Source organism: Gymnoscopelus braueri (assembly GCF_963280865.1).
Source record: "Gymnoscopelus braueri genome assembly, chromosome: 21".
Lineage (NCBI taxonomy): Eukaryota > Metazoa > Chordata > Actinopteri > Myctophiformes > Myctophidae > Gymnoscopelus > Gymnoscopelus braueri.
In genome coordinates this window covers 29981033-30004625 of record NC_137623.1, presented here as the reverse complement: position 1 = coordinate 30004625, position 23593 = coordinate 29981033, and the positions used below count along the sequence as shown (strand labels likewise).

The 23593-nt window shown below is 42.1% G+C and overlaps 1 protein-coding gene across 1 annotated transcript in view; it reads right to left on the bottom strand.

Moving 5' to 3' along the window:
- Nucleotides 1-295: 295 nt before the first annotated feature.
- Nucleotides 296-23593, bottom strand: part of ccny (cyclin Y) — a 71394-nt gene continuing 48096 nt past the window's right edge. The window contains exons 5-11 of the mRNA XM_080418171.1: nt 21744-21844; nt 21568-21603; nt 19646-19703; nt 18414-18533; nt 11963-12129; nt 8211-8373; nt 296-6605 (exon numbers count right to left, since the gene is read on the bottom strand). Coding sequence (XP_080274297.1) covers nt 6492-6605; nt 8211-8373; nt 11963-12129; nt 18414-18533; nt 19646-19703; nt 21568-21603; nt 21744-21844 — 759 coding nt within the window. The 3' untranslated portion in view covers nt 296-6491. The remainder of the gene's footprint in view (nt 6606-8210; nt 8374-11962; nt 12130-18413; nt 18534-19645; nt 19704-21567; nt 21604-21743; nt 21845-23593) is intronic.

Sequence of the window (23593 nt, the reverse complement as noted above, 5' to 3'; positions counted from 1 at the left end):
CATCCCAATAACAAAACATGCAACTACACACAAATCAGAAACCACGCTTCATTTGACTGCAGTTAATGAAAACAAGTCTAGGATGAAATTAAGAAAATGTGCTGCACCTCAGACGACCCTGTGCCCCAAAAACTATACCATCCTGTTGAGAAACACTAAATTATATGAAGATATGGTTGAAAATGGGTGCTCCTTTAAGTACAAAAAAATCAGAGTACTTCTTCCACCACTATCTATTGAAGACATACTGTACATAACTTCTCATAAAGAGTGCACAGAAGATAAACACTCTGGCTGTATTGCAAGGTTTAAAAGTTTAATTTTGTGCAGGTTTCTCTAGTCTAGACATTGCTTCAGAATTGGAAGCTGTATATAAAAAAAACAGAACAGACAGAAGAATACAAAGATTTGAATTTGGCAAACTGACAACAGTTACAAATGACTGAAAAAAAAAAAAAAAAAGACCAAACAGAGGTCAAGGTTACAGCAGTTGTTGGGACATTAGCATTGGAAACTCAAGAACAAAGCAAACCTGCCATCAAATAAAAGAGCAATTGAGAGAAAAGCGAAAAAGTAAAAACTCTATGCAGAGGTAGAGCTCAGTGCACAAGGCTATAACACACCCGCCAACAAGTTATCATGGGCCCATATGTCACACCCTACGTTTGACCTGGAATGGGCATTAACATTGACTTTCCATCTCACGTTTTGCCATTACAGGTCTAGTACTTCACCTTATCATACACTCTCACCAAAAAAGATTCTACACATTGCCTTGTGTATGGAAACTTGGAAAAGTTCTATATGGAACCATTGTATTTATAATTAAGAACCCATAAGACTATTTCTTACATAATCAAGTCACTAAATAACTGAAAAGGTCATAGGCATTTTTTTTTTTTACCTGGGTTCAAATCCCACCTACTCTTTACTCTGAAGCATGTTTTGAACTTTTGACTAACATCCAGAAGAACTTAAAAGCGCTAAAAAAGCATGTGTAGGTACGGCTAAGGTACTGATGGAGGAGCACTAGAGGTTGCTTGCAGTTTACCAAGGATTTTATCATGGCTGAGGGGCGTAGTGAGGCACGATGCGCCAGCGGAGTGCCTCCGACCATCTCAGCCATTAGAAAATAGAGGTAAACTGAGAAAAGTTCTTAATACACTACAAGAACAACTTCTACAAGAAAGTAGTTCCCGGCTACCAGGAAGAGCAGCCCAGCCAGGCTGTGTGTTATCCGTCAACTTTTCCCAAACAAACACATAGAGGAACAAAACTCATTGTACCGGTAGATATTCGATAGAAATGTATAATTTCTTAAAGACAGATTTAGCTATAGGTCTGTGAACTTCCAGTGTAAATTGCTTGCCTAGACACTTCCAGCACAGATGGTTTGCGAAGGATGGGGAGCGCTTGTTTTCTTTACAAGCGCCGCCAGAAGAGGCAGTGCATAGAAGCCCCTCACGGCCGGGGCTTGTAAGGAACACAAGCGCTCCCCTTCATCGTTCAGCTACAGATATGTTGGATCGCTGTATAAACACATGTGATTGACATTAGCTGATCTAAGGAGTAGATTGCGGTCTGTTTTATCACATCTACTAAACGGAAACCAGCCAATCAGAATCAAGGAATGGGACTAGCCGTTTTAGAATCGAAACTTGACTTAAGCGACTTTGACTTCACTTTCTTTTCACCTAAAGGTTCCAACATAGAAACTTTTTCCAGTTCAGAAACCGTTCTAGCTCCGTACAGAAGCCCATTTTGGTAGGAGTGTTGAAGAGGAAGGCTTACCTGTGGCTTTCAGGAACCCCAGACTTAACTGTATGCACGCACTGACACATAATAAATATAGGAAATACAATCTTTGAACACGTCTAATGGTCTGAACTCACCACAACAACTCCTCAATCTTTCTAAAGACACATTTTTCATCCGTTTTCTTTCTTACTCAAAGCACCATACAATATGACCGATCTCTATCCTCACAGAGCATCTTCAGTGCCTGTGTGTGTGTGTGTATGGGGTCATTGTGAAATCAGGGAAATAAAAGCAGGATGGTCCTTCATTACTTTGGTACAGTTCGGTCCCTTTTTTATACATCAACATTGTATGCAAATCTTAAATATTGTCAAGATGGATCAGTGGTTCTCAAACCTTTTAATTTCAAGGACCTGAGAATTGTGAAAGACTCGCACAACATAAAAACAAAACATAAGGATTAATCCTTAAACAGAGACTAGAAAAATACACTTTTCTTTATTATGACACATGATACGACACAGACTGAAATGTTTGTCTTCCCATCACTCATGCACTGTAGCATGTGGTTGAGCATGTAAAAGGAGAAAAGTATTTTTTTCTAGTCTTTGTAAGGAGTCATCCTTATTTATTTTGTGTGTGTGTGTGCGCGCTCGCATGTATTTCACCCTTTTAGGTCCTCTTAACTTTTGAGACCACCGCACCTGCAACCAACCTTATAATAAAGACAAAGAAAGGCGCAAAATTTCAAGGACTGTCAGAGTTACAGACCTGTAAGGGTTCATTTGGAACCCCCTCAAGGGTTCCTGGGCCCCACTTTGAGAACCACTGTCATAGATTCTCTTGTACTGTAACTTGACCCAAAAATATAACATGTGACATAAATCATTTTTAACATTGGTGATTGGTTGAATGCACAATACAAGTAGTTTGAATGTAAAAATAATAATAAAATACATTGTGGTAATGGAAAATACACTAAGGTCCTATTTGAGCACTTTTTTTTGCACCTTTCGCTGACCATTGTATTATACAAAAATGTACATGGCAAAAAAAAGTGTCAATTTTGGCAAGTGTATTCGGTTGTATTCAGATATTTAAAACTTGGTTCAAGTTATTTAAAATCTTAATGAGGAACATTCACAAAGGGACCATTTTCTTAAAACGTCTTGCTTGATAAACACACTTGCAAAAGTCGACATTTTCATTTGCTTTTTCTCGTTGCAACAACCAACCAATGCACAGTAGTTTTTTTAGCGGTTTCTCCAGTCTCCAGATCAATAATATGTCGTCTCTCTTTTTGATGTAATTTCTCATAGGAACACAAATTTAAACATACCTATCTCCAGGAAGTACACTAAATACGGATTCTTTATAAATATTCTATGATAACCTCCCTTTTCTTTTTTACAGTGCGACCTGCGATTTCACAGGTGGTATATTTACACTGTACAAATTAAGAGACAATTCGCTAAATCTATGATGCAATCAATCTGTTTTTGTACGTAGCGTTTAAACCTGTGATTCTCAACCTGTAGGTCGGGGACAACTGGTGGGCCTCCAAGGTATTGCAACAAGGCTCCCAAATAATTGGCAAAACACAAAGATTTTAATGATAATGAAACAGTAATATAAAAGAAAAATGTAAAAGAAATGTCGCCACTATAAAACCTTGAAAAAAAAATCGTTTTCTTTGTGATACCAATAAATAGGAACTTAAAGTAGGCCTATACTACGTTAGTCCCATTGATCCAAGCCGGAACACCATTGACCATTAAAATAAACATGCACCCCCCCATCTCACCATTTAACTTGTTGTGATCAGATGGGTGGGCCGCAAACACTTTCAAGATTTTCTAGTGGGTCCCTGATCCAGAAAAGGTTGCGAACCACTGGTTGAAACGATCGCATAACATTTAGGTCTTCTCTGAAAAAACAAAAAAAATAAAAATAAGAATCATGCTTTAGTGGCTTTGTTTTTGAAATGTTATTTGTGCTGTTTTCTTCTGGGAGATGGAAGAATGATTAAAAAAATATCTAAGAGAGGAAAGAAAATACTTCATAATTTGTTTTTGTTCTATTGTCCTCTAGTAAAAAGCAAAAAATGGACAGAAGTTAATGGTGTTAATGCTAGCTTATTATTACAGGCACCGCAGGTCAGGGCAATGGCAGTGGATATAGTACAACAGCTTAATGTTCTTAGGGGTCGTGTTCACCAAGATGTATTTTTTTCTCTTTTTCCTGAGCCGCAGCTTATGTTTAACATTTTTAATGGGAGCGCCGCATTTTTTGGAAACTCCAGTAGTGGCGAGGCGTTGAGCATTTATCTTGCGTGGTCACATGAGCAGTTTTTATCTGCTTGCTGAGAGCTAAAATATTTGCAAATTAAAGAAAAAAAAATCTCTTGGTGGACACGGCCCCTTTATGTCTGAATGCACTTGCTGTAGCAGCCTCTATAGACCAATTATTTGTTTACCAACATTGAGACTGGATGCACAGGTGATTGTTTCATGCAATCAATTCCCAACATATTGTGTCGGTGTGCGCTGGATTCAGTACATTCAACCTCCTCTTGTGTGTTGGCTAGTGAGGCGCGTCCTAGCGAGACCTGACAGAATGGGTTTCATTTGGTGCCGGCCTGCGCGCGCATACTGGTTCTTATCAGTGTGACGTCGTCTGTTAAGGGGTCTATTCACTGACCCATGTCTGCTTACATACACCTCATCACTGAACCGTATAGCCTCCTACATACAACATCTCTATAACACGATTGGGGGGTGGGGTGCATTTAGTAGACAACAACAACTAAAGACTAAAAGCAAACATGTCAACGTAGAGAGGAATGCTGCCTGGTATTTTAGGACTTGAACTTCAAACAACAGCAAAATCTTCAATCAATAACAACAAAAAGCGAGTGTCTCATGCGACAGAAATGATTGCGTCAGAGGAATGTAACTGTATAATAAAAAACTAAGGAATGTGTGTGAAACCTAGTCCAGTGGTTCTCAAACTTTATCATGTCAAGGTAAATTAATATGTAATCAATTTATAAATTAAATGTATTTGGCTGTGGACCCCCCATCTGAAAATAGCAGGTGTAGATAGGGTTAAAGTGGTCAAACTGATTTTGACACTATATTAAGTCATTTTGCCGTGGACCCCCTGGAAACCCCCTTAACACATTGAATGCCAGTCGCGTAGATCTACGCGAACCTATTTAAAGCCGCAGCGTGCCAGTCGCGTAGATCTACGCGAACCGCCGATTCCCATTGAAATTGCCCCAGGTGCACTTTCCAATTTTTTTTGATCCATTTCCGTTTCCGGTTTCCGGTCGGAAACGGAATTATTCGGGTTCCGGTTTTTTCGATCGTATCCGCTTCCTGTCTGGGATCCTGTTTAAAACTCGATTTTCTCGGTTGTTGTTTTTCTCCTCGCTGATCACTGTTTAGCGTTGATCGGCTGTATCTTCAAGATGGCGGCTCGCATTTGGAAACTGTTTTCGCTGGCCGTTTCTCACAGATCCGCTGTGTGTTTAGAACCAAATGAACGCGCACTTTTAACTTATTTAGCGAGGTCTGTGGCGACATGAAAAAAACAAAAAAACAACAATAAAACGCTGGCACTGGTGAGTACATTATGAGATTAAACTCTGGCATGGAATGTGTTAAGGACCCCTGGGGGTCCCCGGATCCCACTATGAGAACCACTGACCTAGCCAGCCCTTAGATAAGAGGGACATCGCTGAGTCAAACCACACAAGATGCTCAAACCTCACAGGCCCTTTTCTAGTGCAGATATTGGTATCAAGGTCACATTTAGTTAAAAACGGTCTCTTCTTCGCTCAGTACTACTTTACACAATGGCGTCTTCTCTCGTTTGGTCCTCCTGTAATCAAGGTCTTGTTTTTTTTTTACCATCCGTAGACGTTCCCACGTTAGCAGAGGTTCAGAGCCACTGTCTGAACACCAAAAAGCCTAATATCTCCCCCAGCCAAGGGGGTTTTCCCCCTTTAGGCTAGTGGCTAAGATGTTTGGCTGTAGTGTCCCCAAGGTTCGACTCCCAGGTGTTAGCAGAGTGTAGCAGAGTGGCCTTTGCCTGAAGACCAAAACCCTAATATCTCCCCCTGCCAAGGGGCATTAAGAAGTTTGGCTCCCCCTGTCAAGGGGAAATTCCCCTAGTGTCCCTCCCTGCACGGGAGACCAGGGTTCGAATCCCGGGCCGGCACACTCAGTTGGGCTCCGCCACAGCGCTCTGTAGCAAAGTTTCATGTATTGTGGAAAGAGTCGTGTGTCTGTGTGCATTTCTGTGTGTTTGTTTGTGTGTGTGTGTGTGCATGTGTTTGTGCGCGCACATGTCTGTGCCTTCCAGGCCGACAGACGCACCAATCCACAGGACTGTGCAGCCACCACGGCCGCACCCCTCAGTCTGTGATGGGTCAAATGTGTGTTAGGACACTGGTTCTCAACGTCGGGTCTGGGGAACACCAGTGGGGGTCCAAATGGACCCTGACGGGTCTGTGACTCTGAGAGCGTACAAATGGAACCAAATGGACCCGTAAGGGTCCATAGTTAAATCATAGTTAAATTAACAGAGGATTTGACAGTGTAGATTGTGGTCCCAAATATAAATATTAAAAAAAAAGGTTCTATCTGTACACTCTCAGAGTTACAGAGCTGTAAGGGTCCACCTGGACCCCCTGGTGGGCCCCGGGCCAGACGTTGAGACACAGCGTGTTAGGAAATGATGGCGGGAGACCAGACCACGGTCAGGTTGTCTGCACTCACACACCGCTTCTTCATCGATTTCTTCAAGTCCTTGTATTGGTCATCACACAGCCTGGAAATGGCCTGAAAAACAAGAAATGGAAAGAACCCAGGTTATTATCCGAGATGGGCGAAAATACATCAAAAGGTATTTTGATACAAATTACAAATACTGGGTACATTTTTTTTATCACAATACAAACACAAAATACAGGTCTTAGAAATGTATTTGAGATACAAATACATATTTTGTAAATACTGTACTTGAAAATACATTTGATAAAAATGTAATTCATAGATTGTTTGCCAAATATTCATTCATTGCCTATGTCAGAATTTCTAAGAATAAGAATACGTTTTTCATGGTGTTTGGAAAACACAATGTTTAACTGTGTGTGAGAGCGCAGGCCAGTGACCTTGTTAAGCTAGACAAGAACTATGGCATGAGACTGAATGCTCAATCCTACACAGAGCCGCCTCTATGCCTGTACTTCACAGACACCAGGATACTGACCATGATACTGACACAGGATACTGACACAAGGATACTGACACCATGATACTGACACCAGGATACTGACACAAGGATACTGACACCATGATACTGACACCAGGATACTGACCATGATACTGACACCAGGATACTGACCATGATACTGACACCAGGATACTGACCATGATACTGACACCAGGATACTGACCATGATACTGACACCAGGATACTGACCATGATACTGACACCAGGATACTGACCATGATACTGACACCAGGATACTGACCATGATACTGACACCAGGATACTGACCATGATACTGACACCAGGATACTGACCATGATACTGACACCAGGATACTGACCATGATACTGACACCAGGATACTGACCATGATAGTGACACAAGGATACTGACACCATGATACTGACACCAGGATACTGACACCAGGATACTGACCATGATACTGCCATCAGGATACTGACTATGATACTGACACCAGGATACTGACCATGATACAGACACCAGGATACTGACCATGATACTGCCATCAGGATACTGACTATGATACTGACACCAGGATACTGACCATGATACAGACACCAGGATACTGACCATGATACTGCCATCAGGATACTGACTATGATACTGACACCAGGATACTGACCATGATACTGACACCAGGATACTGACCATGATACTGACACCGGGATACTGACACCAGGATACTGACACCAGGATACTGACACCGGGATACTGACACCGGGATACTGACACCGGGATACTGACACCGGGATACTGACACCGGGATAGTAACACCGGGATACTGACACCGGGATACTGACACCGGGATACTGACACCGGGATACTGACACCGGGATACTGACACCAGGATACTGACCATGATACTGACCGGGATACTGACACCGGGATACTGACACCGGGATAGTAACACCAGGATACTGACCATGATACTGACCATGATACTGACACCGGGATACTGACACCGGGATAGTAACACCAGGATACTGACACCAGGATACTGACTATGATACTGACACCAGGATACTGACCAGGCTACTGACACAGGGATAGTAACACCAGGATACTGACACAGGGATAGTAACACCAGGATACTGACACCAGGATACCATTTATGGATTATGCAGTAATGTAATTGAAATAAGGACATTTCACCTCTAGTTTGTAGGCCTTATCTTTGCTGAGCGGCTCCAGAGGGAGGCTGAGGTTGTTGGCCTCGGCCAGGGAGCGCAGGTCAAAGTAGTACTTGGCGTAGACGCTGGAGGGAACGTTGATGTTGAACTGCAGCAGCTCCAGGAACTGACGCTCCAACTCGTTCCTTCAGCAGCAGCAGCAGAGAGAGAGAGAAAGAAACAGAACACACCCAGGGATGGCAGGCAGGGGGGCAGGGGAAAAGGTTTGGAAGAGAGGAGGGTTACAGAAAAACAGAGTTACAAGATGAGATATCAGGTAAAATCTTGGTAAATCACAAAGTACTTTACAACCTATTAACCACTTTATTTAGCCATTTTCTGATGCACCCTAGCATCCCTATTCTGGGCATGTCATACTAGGTGAACATTCGGTGAAAATAGCCGATCTACAAGCTCAGCGCATCAAGTTTATTTGGTTTAGAGGGGAAAAAGTTTGACGTATGCGCTGTGTGACTAGTGCCGAATGACACGTTGCACTATACTGTAACTCGTGATGTTTTGAGTTGTGAGCATTCATTCTGTCTGCGGCAATAGATTGCCCGCAACACATTTTTGACATGTTGATGTCACTTTGGTCGTGCAAAGCATAAAATTGACCTTTAGTCTTGTTTTGATATTTGTATTGGCTGATGCATGGCTGATTAAATATCCCTATAATCTCTGATATATAGATATAACTGCTAATTGTATCACCTTTAGTCATTTGGACAGAAGTCTGGATTGTATGTGATCTCCGTGATGCATGGTTTCCTATCCTCTAAAGCCCCCCCCCCACACACACACCAACCATACTCTTAACAACACAGCAACAGACGAGCTAAATTTAGATCGGTGCTAGAGCCAAACTCTGCCTAATAATTCTGGTTCCTTCCCGTCACCTCCGTCCCTCCCCTCCTCTCCTACTAATATCTAACACAATCAGGAATATTATTACAATATCAGTCTCAAAGTTTCATTGCATTATCTGCCATTTGTCTTACATGAAAAGGTTTTGGTATGTCTTGCGAACCCATTTAGAGATTCCATTATATTGCGTTCCAGTTCGTATGTCAGACGGCAGTTAGCGCGGTAGCATTTTGTAGCAGGGATTAACCCATTAAGACCGGGTACGCATATGTGTGTCATTTTTAGATTTCTTTGGCTATTCAAAAATAGTAGATATACAAGTTCATGGCACGGCACCGAGCTTGTAGATATCCGCTATTTTTCCTGATTTTAGTTTTGAAAATGTGTGCCGGACAGCAGAGATATACATTTTTACTCAAATCTTTGCTTCTGGGGGTCCCTGGAACAAAATATGTTGAGATGGGGGGGTCTGCGGACAAATACATATCATTTGGGGTGGTCCTTGACATGAAACAGTTTGAGAACCAGTGATATAGCAACATACGTTTTTTGGGGGGGGGGGGGGGGGGTTAGAAGACACTTGCAGAATCCCCAGAAGCAAAGATTTGAGTAAAACATATTCGCTTTTAATATATATATTCAAAGATTTGCACACATTTTCACGATTTAAAAGAAAATGCAGATCTGCCGCGCTATGAGCTTGTATATCTGCGTTTTTTTTCAATAGCCAAAGTATAAAATAATGGTTTAAGTGGTTACACAGATGCGTTCCCGGTTTGAATGGATTAAGAAGACTGATGATGCTCTTGCGAGGTAAATCCCTGCTCATATAATGAGCCTCTGTGCTGTCAAGCATCCATGCGGGAGCAAAGATTAACGGCCTGCTGTGACACCGTCATCGGAGAGAATCTCAGCCACGCGTTTGACTGTCATGACGATGTGAGCGAGACCTGGCGCAGGGCCAGTGGTGGAAAGTACATGAATTCAAGTACTGTACTCGAGTACAATTACTTGTGTATGTCCACCTTGTAATTCTACTCCGTACATCTCAGATGCAAATACTTTTTTTTTACTCCACTACAATTATTTGACAGACAGCTTTAGTTACTGATTACTTTGCATATTTGCATGTATTATTACAAAACATGCATTATACCGGTACTTATGCTCTATTTGATCTGAAAATAGCAGACCTACAAGCTTGTAGATCAGCTATTTTCAAAAACATTTGACAAGTTTTGAAACATTTGAGTACTTTTACAGTGGTACAGTAAGTACCACAGTAAAAGTACTCATAACATAGTATCTTACTCGTAACACAGTATTTTTTTATATCGTGGTATTGCTACTTTTACTTAAGTAAAGAAAGAGTATTTCTTTAACCACTGGGGAAGGGGGACAGACAGACAGACAGGCCTGCACACTATGTGCCGTGTGCAGGGGTCAGAGGTCACCGCCGTGGCGACACATCTGAGGTGTCACATTGCGTCTCAGAATACCACGGCTCCATTTCCTGTGGTGTTAGGACGGATGTGGTGGGGGGAGGGCTTTTTTAAAGGGGGGCACTGAGGGTGGGGGGGGGCAGTTTAATATATTCAAGTGCACATGTTGTTCATTTCATCCTAGACTTTTTGCATTGCGTGCCCTTCATTCACGCTAGTGAATTCTGCGTGACGGAAGTGACTAAAGTGTCCATTCTAATACGCAAATTGCCATTGGTTGGAATCGATGTTGCTAGGCAACTCTCTCAGGAGTGGACACATGTAAATACATACATAAATAAGGCGCTGGAACAACTCGGTGATTAGAGCCTTTTTATTTTAAAATTAAAAAGAATAAAAGTTTCATTGAACTGACCAAGATGTAATCTGACATCAAAACGGTCGTTTTTTTTTCTTTTCTTTTTTTCCTGTGCTTTGCACCCTACTATTGAAATAAAAAAGCTCCAATCATCCGAGTTGCTCCAGCGCCTTCTTTATTCACTAAAACAACTGTTGACAACATCTGTGTAAAGAGGCTGATGGCACCCGTGTTCAGATCACCTCACCTGAAACCCACTTCTTATATTTTTTTTGTACACACGTTTACAACTGTACTACAACTTCACTGGACAAGCTGATGGTACTATATATTTGCTGTATTATACTGTAATGCAACTTCATTGACAACTATTTACAATTTGAATATGGAGATGCTGAATATACTATTTATTTGTTGCATTATGTTATCTGAATGCAGTTTGAATAATAATACAACAATCAGACGGCTCTGTGATTACACCTTTAGCACACGGTTGCTTTACTCTGCAACCACACTGTGGTTAAATGTTTAACACATTGTGCACTAAATGATTTTTTTTGCACGCTGGCCGTTTGGCCAGAAAAGCACAATTCTACGACAGTAGCCAAAACAGCTAATTACATGGCTGACCAATGCACCATGAGAAGTGTTTTTAGATTGTTTTCATTAACAAGGCGTCACATGTCTTTAAGCATCATACTTCTGGTTCTAAAGGTTCTATGGAACTGCAATAAGGTCGTAGAGACTGTGGCATATGTCCCCAAACCAGGTCATAAGCCCAAGCTGTCATGATTGCATACACTGACTCCTCTCAACTTGCCCCGTCTCAACACCTCTTCAATGAGGGCTGGCCCCCAGCTGTCCTCAGCATGCAATGACCCTGATTCCCATGAACTCCGGGTGAGTGTAACTAGCAGTGGCGCCTGAGATTCAAGAATAGAGCCCGGCAGATATATCGGTTTGGCCGATATACGTCTGATCTTCTAAATTGACTGTTTTCGCTACTTTTTCGTGACACTCTAGTACTACGAAGTAGTGCATTCATTTGCTAAATTGTCTGTGTCTTACATGTCCTCCACAGTGATGTCTTTGAGGATTTGACAGTAGTCCACGTTCCACACAGCCTGGTCATCCCAGACCTTGGAGGCCAGAAGGATTGCACCCAGGACGATACGCTTCCAGTTGGCAGGACAGATATCTATCTCTGCATATGTCAGCAACCTCTCCACGTACACCTGGGGCAAGACAGACAGACAGACAGACAGACAGATAGATCTGGTTTAAATCAGCGGTTCTCAACATTTTCTGGACAAGGGGGCTTACTCTCTCTTTCTCCATCCCTCCCTCCCTCTTAGTTAAGTTAATTAATTAGATTTGTTTTAAACAAGCAGTCACTGTGTACAGTAGCAGGCATGGTTGTGCTGCCTTCCCTTCTTAAAATACAACTAACTAATCCATACCCGGGGATGTGTGCAGGCAAACTATATGCAGACTTTTGGGTTAATATGACCACCGGAGAGACGGTTGACAGCCGGAATGTAGACAGCACCCGGGAGCCGTATGGGTTGGCGCCCCAGCCTGTGTCTTCCGTGAGGAAGAAGCCCAACAAACCCACAGTGAGACCTTTAAGGAGGGCCTTTCAGGCAAGCCCCAAGTGGAGCCTGCAGTACCACCACGGCCCAAGACACCATCACACGACGGAGTGAAATGTTTGGAGCGGGGGAGTCTGGTGCAACGCTCAGGTCCTGGACGTGGTGAGACGAAGGAGGGGCCCGGACAGGAGGCCATGCACAGAGCCTAGTCCCTCCACGTGCCAGAGACTGCCCCGGTCCCGGCAGAGTAGTTCCGTAGAAGCGGACTGAGGGGCCCTGTCTTTCCCTAAGAGGACTGACCGTGGGTACTGTAGCTACTGGGACGTAAGTCAGGGCTTGATCAACCGCGGCTGGGTCACGTGGGCGAGGGTGTATGTTGCGAGACCCGAAACACCCGTCGACCCCAAGCTACAACACTGATGATACGTCCCAGGTGCATCCACGTGATGTTTTTTATTTAACTCATTGAGTGCCATTAACGTGTTTCATGTGTTTTTACCGCTATGGCGCAACGTGCCAATGACGTGTTTGACGTGTTTTTGAAAAAATAGTAAAAAAATAAAATGTTTTAATGATTTTTTTTTTTTTTTTTTTATAAACATGTTCAGAACCCAAGATATCATCATCTGAAGATTTGCAGGTCCATCCACTCCTTGTTTAACTTAGAACTGAAAAAGGCTGTATCTCGCTTCCTAAGCACTTTTCTTTTACTTGGCAAAAAACTCTAGCACTGGGACAACATCATTCTGAAATAATTCTGGCAATTCTGGCACTCAATGAGTTAATATGTGCTCGGTATGCATAGTTGAAGTTTTGGAGAAGAGCACTACTGATTTCATTCTATGGTGTTTGGTGTGGTGCATTACCACAAAAAAAACATGATAAATCCATGTTTACGTTGTTTCGGCTGAGCTATTTTGTGCTAATAACACAAAGTTCATTCGAACATTGGACGTGTCAATCTGTGCGCGAGTGCTGTGGAGATGATTTTCAAAGCGCTCCTCTGTGCATTAAAACACCCAACTTTGTGGCTGTGACCCAGGTCTGCCTGCACTGTCGTTCTCTGTATGTGTGTGTGAAGATAAGTCTTCACAGGGATCAGCGGCTACTGATCCCATAGCCTGCCCGTAACCGTAACCATGACAACACAGTCCATAGCCTGTCGCAGGAACGCTGAAAATCCACTGCATAGTTACAAACAAACACTAATAAACAGCTTAAATTTGGGGAAAAGTAAAAAAAACGGGCTTCCTCAATGTCTTCATGTGCTAATGGTCAATGGCCGTGTGCAAGTTCAGATCAATTGCTCAACCCATTGAGGGAGAAAAAGTTGGATTAGACTGACTGACTGACTATAGTAGAACCATAACAAGACCCTGCTTACAATGGACTAAATTAGGAACAAAGAAATATAAGAGGCTGTGAGAAACTAGCCTGTGACTATGATTAATAACAATACTGTATTGTATGCAGAAGGTCAAATAAATGTCAAATGTATTAGTGTGATGAATGTACAGTATGAACACACCCATCTCATTTCTCACTTCACTAAAATGCCATGCATGGCTTTTACTTCAACCTTGGCTGTGCAGACCTTAACATGTTTAATACATTTCCAAATAAAAGTTGTGTTCAGTTGATGAATTTCTTATTAATAATACATACTCCAGAGAAGATGTGTGGCTTGCAGACAGTATCAGTGAATCAGTGAGTTGTATTAGTTAATATATTGGAAATAACAAGGTTTCTGCCAGACAGCAACTCTACAAGTCTTACTGTAGGTATTTGCATTTCACAAGGTAATAACATCATAACTTCACTCTGGAGTAGGGCTGGGTGATAAGACTTCAGATCAATATTATTTCAGCCTCGATTATGATTAATGAACAGTGCAGATCTACAAGTTCAGATCGGGTACTTTAACTATTTTTGTTCACCAGCATTGTACAATGAAGTAAAATACAGTGGTTAACCAGACTAATTGATTTAGTCTATTATTTAAAAAATAGACTTATGTGCAGTTCTGAGAGCCAAATGATCAACACTGCAATTATTACAGTGTTATTTTTTTAATTGCAAGTACAATAATATGTGATTAAACAGTATGAAACAGTAGGTAAAAACATTTGTTTGCAAATCCCCAAACTTTTGCCCCTAAATCTAATGGTTTTGTTTCCTAATCAAAAGGTTTTGCTTGTGGTTGAGCTGAATCTCGTGGGTGCTGAAAGATGTCAGAAAGACATGTGGCCATTAGCCAGTCAGTTTCAACAGTTTGCTCCCAATCTATTATGTTAGAGCAGAGTGGAAAGTTTTCTATCTCCCATACATATTCTGTTTGATTGCATAACAGACACAAAGAGTAACTCTCTCTCTCTCTGATTTATCTATTTTTTCATAGATTTCATCGGCGGCTTCATATACTTGTTTGACAACACTATCATCAGTGTTGTGTAAATTAATCAGAATCAAATTACTATTTGTTTACACATCTTTTCTATTAATATATTAATGTTAATGTGTATTTTCAGACATTTAATCACTGGTAAATGTCCTTCAATACTTCAATATACTCTGTACTTGGTCTTGGTTGAAGACCCATGCTTTACACTTTACACACACAAAACAAAACCCCCTCCTATTTCTCTCAGGACTTAAAAAATGCTTCTCTCTGCCTGGATGTTTTCAGCACACCTCACCTTCGGCAACGGAATGCAGAGTAGCTTCTCTATGGAGTAAATGCACATGCATCATACGTAACGTAGGCTGATTCTGCTGTGATGTATTGGTGCCCGAGGCCATGGAATCCAGAAAACAACGATACGTTGTGTTAAGTCTCACAGTAAGACTCACTGTACTACCTATACCAGCAGCAGTGACAGACAAAGTATATACTCAAGTATTCAAAAGTACACATTACGAAGTTAATTAATTTTCTTTATAATATCAAAGCAGGAAAGCATGCAGGCTAACGACTGGAAGTCACTGCTCTATGTGAGCATGTCAACAGGCTGGACATGGACTTTATAATGTAGATCTTAGATTTTTGCCTATCCTCGACATGTTTCTCTTTGCAGTTTGATTTATTTTTCCCTTTCTTTTCTCTTCATGAAAACAACAAAAACGATGGAGCTTGCACAAAAACTAACGTCACCCACTTCTTTATACCTGTAAACCTGTGATGTGACAATAAATACAAAAAAACAGCAGGTGATGTGGATAAACAGAGAGCCGGGGAGACCGATGAGAGATTGAGAGGGAGAGAAAAGACAGAGGAGGGGGGGGCGTAATGTGTAAAAACTGGAGTGACACAAAAGGTGAGAACAGTCATCCGTGCTCTTTTGAGCACTGGCTCCACTGGCGCAGCGCTGAGTTGGCTAATTGGGCAAAGTCATGCCTAGACGGGCTGTGTGCCAGCGGGGTGTTGCCTGCCAGCCTCGCTCTGTTCTGCTTGCCAACCCCCCAACCCCCCCCTCCCCACCCCCCCCCACACACACACACACACACACACACACACACACCACATAACAATGCTACGAATGGCAGATCAAGAATAGACAGAATATACGCTGGGCTGGATGGGAATACAAAAAACTGTACAAGCTACTGTAGTACGACAGAACACACCAGAGACAGACCCTGTGATAATGATCTACTTTATATTATAGTCCACTGTATCGATAATGACATAATACTGACCATGATACTGACCATGATGATACTGACAATGATACTGATAATGATACCGACCATGATACTGACAACTAGAAAAAGTGCTCCTCAGAGCACAGGTCTCCGCCAGGTCAGGTAGGTTATTGTGGCTTCCTGGTGGCGCTCAAATAAGCCATTGTGAAAAGGGTGCCATTTCTTCTTAGGCCTCTGATGGCAATCGGACACTGCATTCATGATTTGTTTTGCTAAATTAGACCTGCTGGTGGCACTATAAAAGGCCAATGTGGAAAGGGTGGCATTTCTTCCTCAACGTAGTGCAAATGTTACATCGCAATCGGACACTGCGTTCATGATTTGCAGCATTTTGTTCAAAACAGCCACGTGAAAAATGTGGGGCAGAGGTTCTGAATTGGGTAATTTCCATTTGACTGAGTCTAGCCTGAGTGCTTCATTCATTCCCAGTGTAACAATTGCCTTCCCCAGTAGCTGGGCATGCAGGCGGTAGAGGAGCAGTTTTCCTCTTTATATTGTCCTGTCTAAAGTTAGCCCATAACCACCAACCCACCGCGCCACTATTCAATTACCCACGGTATGTCAACCCCGTCTCAGGAGGAGAGCCTGGACATGTGCCGGACGTGTGCTCTGTGTGTGTGTGTGTGTGTGTGTGTGTGTACTTGTATTACTTTACTTGTGAGGGCCAAATGTCGCCGATGGTACAATCAAATTTGAGATATAGACATTATAAAAGGAACATTTCCCTGGTCCTCAGATGACAAATGTTTTTTTTTTTTAGAAATAGGCTTAAAATTAGGAAAAGATCCAGGTAGGGTTAGGGTGGTTAAGTTTAGGGGTTGTGGTTGGAGTTATGGGTGATTTAAACTTAGTTGCGTGCCAATGTTCTGCACAGAAAAATGTCAGATCTACAACCCCGCAGTGCTACAGTATGCACTGTGAGGCAGCGATTACAGTCAGATGTTGATGTCCTCACAACTATAGTAATACAAACGTGTGTGTGTGTGTGTGTGTGTGTGTGTGTGAAGCCTGACATATTGTCAGACATAATGTACAGTGTACACGTGCCAACATGCTTGCACTTGTGCATCTGTCAGAAACCCAGAGTAACTCAATACTGGTTCAGCAGGTCATCCACTCCAGAGTCCATTAGCCCCCTGCTTTCAGCACTGCTCTGCTGAGGCACTCGCCACACACACACACACACACACACACACACACACACACACACACACACACACAGAGGTGTCAGCCTGCTGGACACACTGTGGAACTGCACCCACGCTACTGGGCACATGAGGGCAGACATGAGGGATATATGATCTCTGTAGATGAGTGAGGAGACAATATACAGTGAGAGCAAGCGAGGATGACACATTGACTTAATCCATTAAGACCGGGAACGCATCTGTGTCATTTTAAGATTTATTTACCTTTTTTTTTTTAATCTTGGAAATTTGTGCAAATCTTTGAATATATATATATACGTTTTAAAGCGAACACTTTTAACTCCGATCTGTACTTCTGGGGGGTACCTGGAACAACATATTTTGAGATGGGGGTCCGTGGCCAAATACTTTAAAAAAAAAAAAGTTGGAGCGCCACTGATATAGCAACATATTTAGAAAACATTTTTAGATATTTGGCAGCGGACCCCCAGAAGCAAAGATTTTAGTTACAAATGTTAGCAAAAATATATATATTCGAAGATTTGCACAAATGTTCAAGATTTTTCAAAAATAGCAGATCTACAAGTTCATAGCATGGCACTCAGTGCCACACTATGAGCTTGAAGATTTGCTATTTTTGAATAGCCATTGTTAGCCAAAGTGGTTACACAGATGCCTTCCCAGTGTGAATGGGTTAATATGTATCTCTCTCTCTCTCTACGTCTTGGTCACTCTCCCGCATCCTTACTCACACAATATATCATATAGCTACTAATGTTCCAAGAAGTGTTGCAGTGAATGAGTGAGAGAGAGAGCAGCAGAGATATTGACTGTTTTGACTGACTTTGGAACATGAAGGCATTTTGGAGATGAAGCTGTAGCACCACATCATGTATTAATTATGATTTATTTATTCATATTTCCTGAGAAAAGAAAGCTTGACGAGGGAGGAAAGGAGAGCAGACAATCAGGAAACAACACTCCCTCCCAGTGGTGGAAAAGTAACTAACTAAGGTACATTTACTCAAGTACACACACACACTCGTCCACACTATGCGTGTTTGGGCGTCCACTCACCAGCGTGACGATGGCACATTCGGCGGTGAGCTGCGCGGCGCTGAACAGCGTTCTGACGAAGCGATAGATCTGCTTCTGCTCCGGATCGTGTTTCTCGTAATCCGGAGGAATCTCCGACTTCTGAGATTTAAAAAATAAAGAAAAATGCAGGTAAAAAAAAACACAAAGATGAAAACGCGTCGATATTGAATCCAATATCACCAACGGGTGTAGGCAGAGGAACATATCGTCGCTGTTGGGTGGAAACTTCATATTTCCAATTGTTTTCAGGATTCAAATAAAAAAATAGATAGATACAAATATACTTTATTAATCCCCAAGGAAATGTGTTTTGTTCAACAGCTCCAGTAGCAATACATTCATACAGATTGTCAATAAAAAGAAGCATGATGAACATATAAAATACATTACATCAATGGGAATAGAATGCAGTAAAAAACTATAAGTTATAAGAAGTAAAAAATCCTAGGTAAAAAAAACAACAGTTATAGAAAAACACAGCTATAACTACAGTATAAATAATTTTAGTTGGCCAAACCCCTCCCGCCTCCTCTCCCCCCCAGTGCTTCATTGTACAGCCACCCTTGGGGTGAAGGAGTTCCCAAATCTGTCCGTAGCAGTTCAGTGATAGAAGCCTATCACTGAATGTGCTCTTCTGTGTGTAAAGTGCTGTGTGCCGTGGGTGGCTGACATCATCCAGAATGGATAATGCCTTAGCCAAAGTCCTCTTCCCTGCCATTGACACCACAGAGTCAAGCTCAGTCCCAGTCCCTATCACCTAGCCTAATCAATCTGTCAAAAGTAGCAGATCTACAAGGTCAAAACGCGTCGCTTCGAGACACATTTCGACACGCGTTTCGAGCTTGTGGATCTGCTACTTTTAATGCTTTTGTGTGACGCTGTAGTATGGTCAAGTAGTGCGTTGATTTACGAAAAAACATAAAAAGTTAGAATATGCGTTAAAGCGGTAACCGCTGTCTACTGTCTAAGTTCATCATCGTCGCGTTCTGAGCTTGTAGATCAGCTATTTTTGAGACTTTTGTGTGAGACTAGTGTAGTATGAAGTAGGGCATGAATAAAAAAATAAAAAAACATATAACGACATATGGCGATACGAGGTGTTTGCCCGACAGAAACAATATTTCTTTGTATACATGAATGATGTTTTTGCAGTATGGGGGTAGAATGTACAGGGTTTCAGGGTAAATTATCTTCACACAGACTGTCCTTACCGTGAGCGGGTGGAGTTTCTCGTCAAATATGTCTAATACCATTCTGCTCTCCACTTCTCTGGAAGGAGAGAAAATATAAACATTATAGATCATTGGTTCTCAAAGTGGGGTCCCAGGGGTCCTGGGGGGCAGCAGGTGTAATATGGGATCGGCATCGGATGCAAAAATGTGTCATGGGTGGACTCTATTGAAAACAAACAGCAGTGATGTCAATCGCTCTGTAAAACAGAACTCACAGAGGCACTGACCGCTCAATAAGCAATTTAGTGGCATTTCTCTGTGTGTCAACCAGCTGCCAAGCACAGAATCTATATAGATTACAGCAGTGGTTCTCAAATTGAAAAATGTACAGTATTTGGCTGCGGATCGCCAACTGAAAATATTTTGTGCCGGGGATCCCGATAAGAGAAGATTTGTGAAGATTTTTAGCCAATTATGTTTACCCCTTTTTCTCCCAATTTAGTCGTTATGCCAATGAATTCGTCCCACTGTATGCCACAACCCTACTGGCTTACATGCCAGTGAGGAGCCCCCACCGAGAGGACGTAGTGCCTCCACCCTACTCCCCGCTGACAAGACACCACCCCAGCGTGTAGGAGTACATGCAGTGACAAATATCACCCTCCCCGCCTGGCTATTGCCTCCCCCGAACATGGGCCAATTGTGTTGCTATGTAGACACTCGACAAGCTGGCTGCCCTCGGAACGCGGTCAGGAACTTCACCCCTGCGCCAATTGAACGCCCTGTTTAAACTGTCACTCATTTTGCTGGGGGACCACCACCCTGGAACCCCAGAGCCAATTTTGGGAACCAGTGGATAGAGACACACAGCTGATATAAAGCTTTAAATAAAGTACAGTACTTGTGTCAGCTTTTGTTCTGTCGATATCTTGAAGATGGATGTTTTTCCTTTGCCAAACTGACACCACAAATTAGTATCTTTGTTTTGCAGAGTGTATCTTCCTTTGCGGTGTCTGCTCCGTACAATTTATCTGTTCCGAATACAGTCAGTGACCCATTATGCTTCCAAAACTATCTGCAGATGTTTTGACGCAATCTTTGTAGAACAGGGAGTTTTATTCTTTCAAGTGGAAAGGCTAATTTGTCTATTTTCTGCTGATCCAATGTCCTTATCAAACTTGCAAAAACATTCTGCATCAGTCCAGGCTCTAATCTCTCACATTGTCCAAACAGTCCGCAGCAGCCTGGAAAAAATGACTCTTTAGTTCGAGATGTCACGGGTCAGAATCTCACAGTATCCAAAGAGCGTGGCATTTGAGCGGAGCGGGGGTGGACGGGGCAACCGGCTGCCATTTTCAGCCAGCTTGGCCGACACTTTTGTCTTCAAAAGGTTGTTCTTTAATGCGAAACGGACTGGCACGATGGAGGTGCTCGTGCGAGGTGAGACCTCTGAATGGAACGTGATAATGTTCTTTGAGTTAGCACAGCGGTTCAGTTTTACCACTTTAAACCAATTTTATACTCGGTTATTTGAAAATAGCCAATCTACAAGCTCACAACACGTCGCGATGTGACGTGTTGTGAGCCTGTAGATCGGCTATTTTCAAATAAATCTTGAAACATTTTAACCACACAAATCTTGTATGGGGGTCCCTGGCACACAAGGCACACAATATTTTCAGATGGGGCTAAATACATTAATTTGGGGGTCCTAGACATGAAAAAATATCACTAAAAAAAATCATGTCAAGTTTGTTTCATGTTTCAAATGTTTTATTTATTGTGATCTGACATGTTTTTGTTAATTCTAAAAGGACCACATTGGAAATAAGTCCTGGACTTGGTTGCGTCTCATCCTCTCATAACTGTATGTTATTACTTTTCAAACTAAACTAAAAGATTTAGAACTACTAAGTTAGACTGACGGAAGGTTACTGTATGAGAAAAAACACCATTCTCACCTGTTCTTTATGTGGTAGTATATAGCCAGAGATACGCTGTGAAGGCAAACAACAGAGGGCGTAAAAATGCATGCGGGAAAAAAAAACATTTTAAGTTGTGGAGACTAGGTTTCTACCTGACAGCGATGATATAATATTTATAAGCACACTGAAAAACAACTGTGCTTGTGGTTTACCATTTGATGGTGTACTTGAGGTTGGGCTGACTGACTGTGCTCTCATCCAGGAAGATGGTCGAACACGAGCTGTATTTCCTCCTCACTGGGTTGGGATGGTGCTAGAAAACACACAGTTATGTCATCCTCTCTTTCTGTCGTACAGTAAAGCCTGCAGTTAATTTGCAACAGCCTCATCTTGTTCAAATTGACTATAGATCTGCACTGCCTTCCATTATCTTGATAAATACTCTTCCCTGTCGACCTCTGCATAATGTGTTGATCACATGTTTCTAAATGATTACAGAGAATACACACACTCCATCCCTAATCACTCCCTCCAGGAACTGATGAGTTCAGCCACAAGCTTACATTACCGTTTACATTTTATATATCCCCACTTAATCTGCACAAAAACCTATAAATAATTACAGGCGGTTGTAAAAGAACGGGCAACCTATGCAAAACATTGACAAAGGGCAGATCAAAGCATTTTTTTAAGGTATTTTCACTTGTGCACAAAGAGTCCATAAACTGTTCAAAATCACTTGCAATTTTTCACCATAAAACAAAAAGCTTCATGTTGTGACTGTTTCACCCATTCTGTGAGAAATGTGTGGCGGCACTATAGTGATGACTGACGTGCAGATGATGAGCCACTGTGAGAGGTGATGGCTCTGTTGCTCTAGTCCAGGGGTGGGCAGAATTTTCAGGCAAAAGAAAACTTGGCGTGATCACCCAGGGCCAGACTGGTAAGGCTGGTAATTAGAATAATATAATCATAGATTAAGTAAATAAGGGAACAAATGTTTTATGTACATCAACCAATAATGGTTAATAATGGTCGTTTTTTTTGGTCAGCCGGGGCGCCTGATGGAGGGGAAGGGAACTGGTTGGAATAACGTGTTCCTTCCACGCGCTACGTCCTACCAGGGAAACTCCCCCCTGTCAGGTGACAAGAAGGTCAGTTGGCTCTCATGCATTGAAGGAGGCATGAGCCTGGCCTCCCTAGGCTTGTGGGGGGGAGTGTACCAGGATCACTTAGCAAATTGGCACCGGGTGAAAAAAAAGGGTTACAAAATCGAGGGATAAAAATTATTAAAAAAATAAAAAAATAATAACGGTCGTTTTTGATCACCTCAATAGAATGTATCATGACATCACCACAACCAAAACTATATTTCCGGGTAGATAATGCCAGCAGCGTTGCATAACTCGCATTTGTGCAGTATTATTCATTAACCTTATATCCGGAAGAACAGGACACTTATGATATTGTTATTGACCATCAGAAATATATTATTTTGTTCTAAATAGCCACAGGTTGACAAACTAGACATAGCTAATGTTCTGGACACTTTTATTTTATATTGTGTAAAGATATTCATAGACATTCCACCCGGAAATACCCGTTTGTTTACGGGTGGCTGGTCTGAGGGGTGGTTGCCAACTTGCCCACCCCTGTTCCAGAGGTTCCAGCTGTGGTCCTCAAGAGACCAGTATTCTGTCCTAGCAGAGAGCATGTTGTCACAGCATGTCATTATTTGTAATAAGATAAGAAAGTAATCAATAGTTGCAGCCCTAAATGTGATGTATAATAAACTCTTTCTTTGTTTTAATTGAAAGATCTGTCATGAATCTAATTAAACCCGTTGTGCACTGATCAGCAGGGGTCATCACCATGTCAGGGGTCATGGCTTGTGATGGACATTTTTGTCAAGTACGTACAAAACAAGTGGTCAATAATATTACCAAATACTCATAGACATATAGCCCTAAGTGTATACTAATGGACTCCTAATGTCCCGTAGTGTTTATGCCAATGTGCTGCACATTTTAACCACTTAAACCCTCTAGTCGTAGAGAACTGG